Source organism: Sinocyclocheilus grahami, unplaced genomic scaffold (assembly GCF_001515645.1).
Source record: "Sinocyclocheilus grahami isolate Dianchi unplaced genomic scaffold, SAMN03320097.WGS_v1.1 scaffold263.1, whole genome shotgun sequence".
Classification (NCBI taxonomy): domain Eukaryota; kingdom Metazoa; phylum Chordata; class Actinopteri; order Cypriniformes; family Cyprinidae; genus Sinocyclocheilus; species Sinocyclocheilus grahami.
Window position 1 is genome coordinate 294,434 of NW_015505442.1, and position 8,658 is coordinate 303,091.

Consider the following 8,658-nt stretch of genomic DNA (forward strand, 5'->3'; position numbering starts at 1 on the left):
GGGGGTGTGTTAGAACGAGCCGTTTTAGGTAGGTGTGGCTGACTCTTAACTTTTATAAAGAATATCTCTTTGGATTTGAGACTTTAGTCTTTGCAACTTTACAGATCTTCTTTATGCACCAAGAGCTTGTAACACTTCCTAAGAGAAAGGAAAACTTGAAATCGCATCATATGACTCCTTTAAGATTTCTGCACGATTATGACAAAAATCATAATTGCCGATTATTCCCTTGAAATTGTAATTGCGATTATTAATTACGATTATCACAATTTACATTGAATGATGTTTATACCATTGTTTGATGCAACTGCATGCCGTATTTTTTTTATGAAAATAAACAAGCTGGAAACACTCTAACTGAAAAACTTTTAGTGCTTTTCTATAGTATTAAGCCTCAAATGTCAACTATACATCGGATTGGTTTCTTCTTTCAATTATAAAAAAGTAAAAATATGAATGGTATTATAATGTTATACTAAAACTAAAATTAAAATAATGGGAATAACCCTTAAGATAACATGTAGAAAGAAAAAAACGTGGACTTTGAACGATTACGTAATTGTGGCATCCATAATTGTAATCACGATTAGAATTCGATTGATTGTGCAGCCCTAATTTCAATGACTTATCCAGGTCTGGAAATCACAAATTTAAGTTTTCCCTGACAGCGGGACCGTGCGCAATTAATTGCAAATGACAGTTGTGAAAATAGTGTGTAGATCAAATGAATTGATCACATTTCATCAATATTGATTACAAGTAACACTCTACATGGCAATAACATGCCTGGCAACATGGCAATAACACTTAGTGTTATTGACCCATACTCGGAATTAGTGCTCTGCATTTAACCCATCCAAAGTGCACACACAAAGCAGTGAACACACACACAGCAGCCCGGGGAGCAGTTGGGGGTTCAGTGCTCAAGGGCACCTCAGTCGTGGTATTGAAGGTGGGAGAGAGCGCTGTACATTCACTCCCCCCACCTACAATCCCTGCCGGTACGAGACTCGAACCTGCAACCTTTGGGTTACGAGTCCGACGCTCTAACCATTAGGCCACAACTTCCCCCATATAGCTATAGCGATTGTTCACACTCAGTTTCAAGGGGAAAGGGGAAAACCTTGTGTGTGTGTGTTTTTTCCCCAACTGCTCCCCGGGTGCCTCGGCAAAAATGGCTGTCCACTGCTCCGGGTGTGTGTTCACGGTGTGTGTGTTCACTGCTGTGTGTGTGCACTTTGGATGGGATAAATGCAGAGCACTGATTACTGTATGCTATAAAGGAACACCACTTGGCCACATGTCACTTCACATGCAAAACATCACATTGAGTGTGTGGTTTTACCATGCAAATCTCTGATTATTCTCTGCAGCTGATTTTCACCCACTGTACTCATGGTAGGCTGAATTTGTTAGTGTAGATGGTTCATAAAGTCAACATTATGCCTGTAAAAACAAAGCATTAAATTAAAAAGGGAGGGTACTCAAATAATAAAGACAACAATAAAACAGTAAACCTCAAACAGTTTATGATGGTATAACAATGTGACAAAATAAAACATCCCATATTTTTACCATCTTAATTCTGAACTTATTTGTATCATTAAATAAATAAATAAAAATAATAAAGTACTAGTGTAATCTTGATGTACAGAGTTTTACTTTTGTTTTTAAACGTAGGGAAATTCACTGCCCAAAATTCACAATTCCTTAAAAATATATTATGATTACCATCATTACAGACTAAATTTAGAAATCATATTTTTATATATTTAAATATTTAAATGAGACTAGGTAGGCACCTGCTGAGCTTTGCAACTTTAGCGTTTAGTGCTTTAGTCACATTTCTGTCAGAACCGTCAAACTATCGTCAGTATAAATAAATGTATATTTGATAAACATATTTAAATAATGATAAATAGATGTAAATAAAGACATACTTCATACAGAAAGACGATCTTCCTCATCGATTGTTTACAGTGGATACAACAAGCTGCCATTACATGGGGGCGGTACTAAGATTGACTGACAACAAGCTAATCCAATCAGAGGCGAAAACGAAATAGCAAGTGCTTTCGTAGCGCACCAAGTTTGGTTGCGCGATAATAATAAAAACCGCAGTAAATAAACAAGTAGTGTCATGTGATGATCAATAACAAGTGCAGCATCACCACTAACACAAACACATTTCAGGTGTTCACATATATATGTTATGATTTAACATGTGCTAAGTGTTACTGTATAACTAAAAAAAGATCAAAACCAATAACCATCAACAATTAGTTTTATCAATTGCTTCTAGAGTCATTTTATGAAGCAGGTGCTTTCAAAAAGAGATATTAAGTTTTATTTTAATACATTTATCCCAATCCATATTTAATAGGCTAAGCCAACTCAATGTGATTTTTATTCATCTTTCTTGATTCAAGTCCTTTTTGACTAGACCTTGCAAATGAATGTATGCTATAACGGAACCGAAAATAGGACATGGGCTTATTGGTTTTGATTTTGAGGATGGGGGATCTGAGCATCATTTATTGGTGGGTTGTACTGATACTCTAATAGGAACAATCATCTAGAAAGTTTCATAGTTTTTAGATTGAACACTCATTTAGTCTGCAATCAACCATTAACATATTCTCTGGAGAATTTCATAAAGGTAAGTGATGACTCAGCATGCAGAAAACAGATTATGAATTCCACTGAGATATTATGTTTTTGTATAATATAAGAAATGTTAGATTTGCATTAATGTTATGCTCTCAGTATTTCTGAAGTGCATGTGGGAAAATATGTGCAATAATTATCAATGCAATCACTGATTATTTCTCCAGTTGGTTAATATTTAATATTTGAGTTATTAAGATCAGATAGATGCTGGGGGGGGTTTTTCAATCATATGTGAAACGTATTAGGAATTTCTGAGTGAAATTGTCCCCAATTCTTTTTTCAGTGTACATGTACGCATCAAGATGACAGTCCAATCAATGTCTGAAAATCTGTATGAAATATCTGACATTTTTGACTATTCTGATTACAATGAAAGTTTTGAAGATGACATCTGTATCAAGACCAATGTTATCCAGTTTGGGAAAGCCGTCACCCCAGTCATTTTCCTCATTGTCGTTCTGTTCAGCTGTGTGGGAAACACATTGGTTTTGTGGGTCCTTGTGAAGTTTGAAAATCTGAAATCCCTCACCAACACATTTCTGTTAAATCTGGCTCTCTCTGATCTGATTTTCACCTTTGGCCTGCCCTTCTGGGCCTACTATTACATGTATGGCTGGACCCTTGGAGATCCTGCTTGCAAAGCAGTTAACTTTGTGTTCTACACGGGATATTACAGCAGCATCATCTTCCTGACGGTTCTGACAGTCCACCGCTACATGGCCGTGGTTCATCCCATGTCGGTGGTCATGTCTAGGAAGAGCCTGCACTGCTACGCGACATCAATTGCCATCTGGATCATCAGTCTCTGTGCTGCCATCCCACAAGCCAGGTTCAACACGGTTGTATCCGACCAATTTGATGCATTCATGGAGAGCCAAAACAACGGCACCAATGTATTCCTGCTCTGTGCTTTTGATGATAAAATTAATTGGAAACTCATGAATACATACATGCAAAATTATTTTTTCATTATCGCTTTTGTGATCATTGCTTTTTGCTACACTGTGATCTTGGGACGGCTGCTTCGACCAACATCTCACACTCGTAGAAAGACAGTGCAGCTCATCCTCTTCATAGTGGTGTTTTTTTTCTTGGGATGGGGGCCATACAACATGGCCATATTTCTGGACTCTCTGATTGCATGGGAAATCTCTCCTTTTAGTGATTGTAAGCTGAGTAAATCTATAGACTATTGGATGTACATCTCTCAGATGGTGGCTTTCTCACACTGCTGCCTGAATCCTGTGTTTTATGTTTTTATGGGGATAAAATTCAGAAACCACTTGAAGAAAATTTTACGGACTTTCTGTAAGAACAACACAGAGCCTCAGAATCGACACAGCAGGCTTATTTACTCCAATGGTGAAGAAATATCTATGTATTAGCTTTCCATGCCTAAACTCTCAATGGGTTTGAACAATGCATGTACTGATTTTCAGCAACAAAATGAATGCAATTTAAAGTGTCTGTACAATAAACTGATTAGATTACTGAAATTGCATGAAAAAAGCTCTAAAAATCTGTGATGCAAGTTGTTACATACCAGGCATATTCAAATGGCAGGCTCAGCTTTGTTCCAAACCGGACCGCAAGACATAATGGCAACAGCATGCAGCACCATTTTACCATTTCTAAATGAAGTGAGCAGTGCTTCAAAACAACGGAGTGGTTTACACCACCAGGTCTCAGGGCCATTAATTGCAATGAACTTTCACTGTTATATCCTCAAATTTTTTTTACCCAGAGCCAAATGTGATTCATTCAAGCCCTTCCCATGTGCATTGCTTCTCTATAAAGACACTAAAGCGCCATTAACAGAAGCAGAAACACAGTGAGCAGCAAAATAGATCGATACTTTTGCTAAAGCACTGCAGAAAACAACAATGCTGCAAATATAGTTATTTTTACCTATCATACATACGTATATGACTCTGACCGTTCAAAAAGTGACATCTACATTTAGCATTATTAATCAGTATGTTAAGAGCATTTTAAAATAAGCATATAATTATTGAAATTGGGAAAATGATGTAGATGGCAAGGAAAGACATCATAAACATTGAAATTACTGGTTAACTGTTTTCTGCACATGATGAGAGCATTTTGATTATGCTTGTTTTAAAGCAAAATATAAAAATGGTCCAGACTTCAAGAGGAAAACTCTGAACTCTGAGTATCTTTTCTGTCACATGGCCTTTTGCCTTACATATGTACAGTATCTAAACATAAAACATAATAATAGCTTGGTTAAACATCTGATCTTATATTTTAATATTCATATTAGGCTTATCTGATTAATTTATTTATTTTTAATAGAAAAATTCTCAGAAGCTACTGGCCTGTAGCTCTGGAGGACCCAACATCCTGACTATTTTTGACTGCATTACTGGTGTCCACTGGAAAGGAAATATTGAGACAAGACCTCTTGCAACTTTAATTGAAGACCCCTGTTATATACATTTACTCTGTTAAAATTATTTGCATTATATATTTGCTTTCTTTTATACATTCATAATTGATGCTACAAATGATGAACAAATAAATTGGTGTTTATATACAGAACATGTTAGCTCTTTACTGCATTTGTTAACTTTAAACAACATAATGGCTTGTTATGCATGCTTTTAACATTATTAGCATTTTTCCAATTGGATTCATTGATTTTAGATTAACAGCTTTAATAACAATTTTTTTATATAAATGTAAAATGAAATTGCATAGCATATGCAATGTTTAACAATATATATATATATATATATATATATCTGTGTGTGTGTGTGTGTGTTTGTGTGTGTGTGTGTGTGTGTGTGTGTGTATATGAAATTTGACATTTTCTAGCAGTTTATGTGTGAAATTTAAACCGAGTGAATCGTTATTGTTTATCCTTTATTACTAAATGAATGTTTTAGAAAACATGTGCATTTATTTCACTGCAAAACTAGACCTAACTTCTGTCATTAATGTAACCTTTGAGTCACAAACAATAAAAAGAAATTGCACCCAACCACATTGCTGGCGGTTTCCTGATAAACAGTAGTTCTGTGATCTGTGATCAGGGGTCTCAACTTCTCCTTTCTAAGCCTTTTCCTCCAACTTTGTTCACTCTCAGAAATAAGACACAATGCTTTCACTTTTAAAAGTACCTATTATTGTCTAAATTGTTCATATTAGTACCTTTTGAAAGGGTACCGTTGCCCACTGCTCCGGGTGTGTGTTCATGGTGTGTGTGTTCACTACTGTGTGTGTGCACTTGGATGGGCTCAACTGCAGACAGTTTCGTTCCCCTTTTTTTTTTTGAGAATTTGAAATATGCAAGCAGAAAAAAAAACCTAATCAGGAAACATCTGTCAGGATACCTAATAAACCAACCCTAATCTTAAAATGATGCCAGTATAGTGTGAGTTCTGTTTTGTAACTAGATAAATGCAATGAAAAATGCCTGCATGTTTGCTCTGCTCTTATGGTCTCCTTGATGTTTCTATGAGTGTTTCCTGCAAGCAACTTTGATCAACAAAACATCTTTGCATCTGCGCATCTCACATTATCTGCTACTAAAAGTGAAATATTTTTCCACTGAGATTTTTTACATAATAATAATTGTTTATAATTAAATAATCACTAATCAAATTAGCCAAAGATCATTAACTGATATACTTACAGACTTGGCGACTTGAATTCTTTTAAAACATGTGCATGAACTTTTCACTGACGCATGTTCCTGGGCTTTGGTTCTGTCAATACTTTGATGAGTCAACAAAAAAATCAGCATTTCTGCTAATTTCTCATACTTGCAGCTGTTCTATGGATCAGTTCACCACAGCTTTGGCACTTTAGTAATATGTGGTTGGCTGATTCAGTGTGATCTTCTGGTATGTGTTTTTGGTTCATCAAATGGTCTGGAAAGAACTCAAGATGAGAGTAAAGTTTGCTCAAGTGACTTATTTTAATGTACTGTTATGAACCACCTCTTTTTCAGTGAATCAAACACATTCTTTTCAAATGTAGATGATCGAGTTGTAGATGTTCTTCATATGACAATGTGTTCAGTATGCATTTTATCGATAGCATTTTTAAAACATGAATGAATTTAATACATTTTCACTTTTATGTGTTTAGTATTGTTGTGTAATATCGAGAACAAAACGAAGGCCTGTAATTGGATTGTTTTTACTGTATCCTTGCCTCTAAAAAGACCGAAAAGTAATTAAAAGTCTGTACTTTTGCAAGAACTGTTTAAAATTCATATTTTATTGAAATGGAAAAAGAAGTAGGCCTAATGCAATTGCATTTCCCAAAAAAATTTTATTGAGAATCATTAAGGACCTGGAATCACTCAAATTCTCAATAAATATACAAATATAAATATATTTGGCAGCTAACCAAAAGGTTTTTAAACTTCTCAGAAAACACATGCTACAATGCCAAGCCACTCTCGGTTTATTCATTGTGAAACTGCATGCATTAGCAAAAGGAAATGACAACACTAACAGAAGTGTGATTTCTATTGTCACGTAGACTATTTTCCTTAAGCAGTTATACAACCCAGTCAACCAAGACCTTGAGGTATGCATTTCATGTTCTTTCATTCTTCTTACTATACTGTATACTACCGAAGATGTAAGATGCAACAGTTGCATAGCTTTTGACTGTGATTGCTTGCTTTGAAATTTTCTACATCATGCAAGTGTCAGAAATTGCATTGTGGTAAAATGCCTTTATTTTTATGCTAGATGGAGGCATTCAACTCAAACATCAGCCATTATGAGAATGACTCATATGAGTATGATGACGAGCTAATCTCAATGTGTGAGGTCGACAACTATAAAATGACCACCGGCGTGTGCTACGCCATAATCTTCTGCCTCAGCATCCTTGGAAATGGCTTCCTCGTGTGTGCGCTCACCTGCTACGAAGACCTGAAAAGGGCTACCAACCTTTTCATGTTCTGTTTGGCTCTTTTCGACCTTCTGTTCACACTGACGTTGCCTTTCTGGTCCGTGGAGTTTCTTCATCACTGGGTTTTTGGAGATGTTGCCTGTAAGATCATGACCGGGGCCTATTTTGTAGGCATCTACGGAAGCCTCATCCTTCTCACGGCTATGACCCTCGACCGTTTTGTTGTGGTTGTGGTCAGAAGTTACTGGTTAACACGGAGTCGAAGGCTCAAATGTTCAAAGGCCGCCTGCATTGGCGCCTGGATTATAAGTTTGATTGCTTGTCTGAGAGATTCAATAGCCGCAAAGGCACAAGACATACATATCAACACATACTCGTGTCAAAGCGTCAATACAGTTGATGACAATGTTGGATATTACGCTCAGCTCATTCTGCTGTTTCTTGTACCGTTTGCCATCATTGTTTTCTGTTACACCAAAATTATTTTGACCCTCATGTCAACATCGACCAGGCAGAAATACAGGACTGTGATACTGGTGCTGTGCATTGTTATTGCTTTCTTCATATGCTGGGGGCCCTATCATATCATCATCGTGTTGATGTCCATCTATGACTTTGATGCCTGCGAACATTATCGGCTGCATGTTGCATTTATCGTCTGCAGGATTCTGGCGTTTTCTCACTGCTGCATGAACCCGGCGCTGTATATTGTCAGAGGGAAGTACAGAAATCTCTTGTCAAGCTTATTGTTCTGCTCACCTGAACTCAGGCAGTCGGGGCTCTACAGAGGACCAACAGATCCCAGCGACTCCAGGATTCATCCATACGCGAATGAAAGAGCTCAAGAAACTTGTGAAGTGCAACAAACAAATGTCACTGAACACACTGAAAGCACTATAAAAATGGAGACCGTAAACATGAGGAATTTATTATTCCCTGAAAAACATTTTAGTAATGGAACGGTCAGTTCAAAAAACTTTGTTTTTTCCCTAAAATGATACTGAGTAGCAATTATTTAGAACTTTTTAATGTCATATAACAATCAAAAAAAAAAACTGTAACATATGTATATGTGTGTGTGTGTGTGTGTGT

General features: G+C 36.5%; 2 protein-coding genes and 1 long non-coding RNA gene across 3 annotated transcripts in view; 2 read left to right on the top strand and 1 right to left on the bottom strand.

Annotated features, from left to right (window-relative positions):
• Positions 1-2,027, bottom strand: part of LOC107599239 (uncharacterized) — a 3,516-nt gene extending 1,489 nt beyond the window's left edge. The window contains exons 1-2 of the long non-coding RNA XR_001610650.1: positions 1,941-2,027; positions 1,346-1,446 (exon numbers count right to left, since the gene is read on the bottom strand). This is a non-coding gene — a long non-coding RNA (uncharacterized lncRNA). The remainder of the gene's footprint in view (positions 1-1,345; positions 1,447-1,940) is intronic.
• A 579-nt stretch (positions 2,028-2,606) lies between these two features.
• LOC107599287 (chemokine XC receptor 1-like) lies at positions 2,607-4,055 on the top strand. Its single transcript, XM_016290832.1, has 2 exons — positions 2,607-2,659; positions 2,954-4,055. Exon 2 carries the CDS (start codon positions 2,973-2,975, stop codon positions 4,053-4,055), a length of 1,083 nt encoding a protein of 360 aa, XP_016146318.1. The 5' UTR covers positions 2,607-2,659; positions 2,954-2,972.
• Positions 4,056-7,188: 3,133 nt separating this feature from the next.
• The window catches only part of LOC107599272 (chemokine XC receptor 1-like), a 4,253-nt gene continuing 2,783 nt past the window's right edge, over positions 7,189-8,658 (top strand). Inside the window, exons 1-2 of the mRNA XM_016290818.1 lie at positions 7,189-7,233; positions 7,401-8,477. Coding sequence (XP_016146304.1) covers positions 7,401-8,477 — 1,077 coding nt within the window. The 5' untranslated portion in view covers positions 7,189-7,233. The remainder of the gene's footprint in view (positions 7,234-7,400; positions 8,478-8,658) is intronic.

Bases quoted from the DNA above. Each gene is read 5' to 3' on its own strand.
- LOC107599287 (XM_016290832.1), top strand. From the start codon at position 2,973: ATGACAGTCCAATCAATGTCTGAAAATCTGTATGAAATATCTGACATT.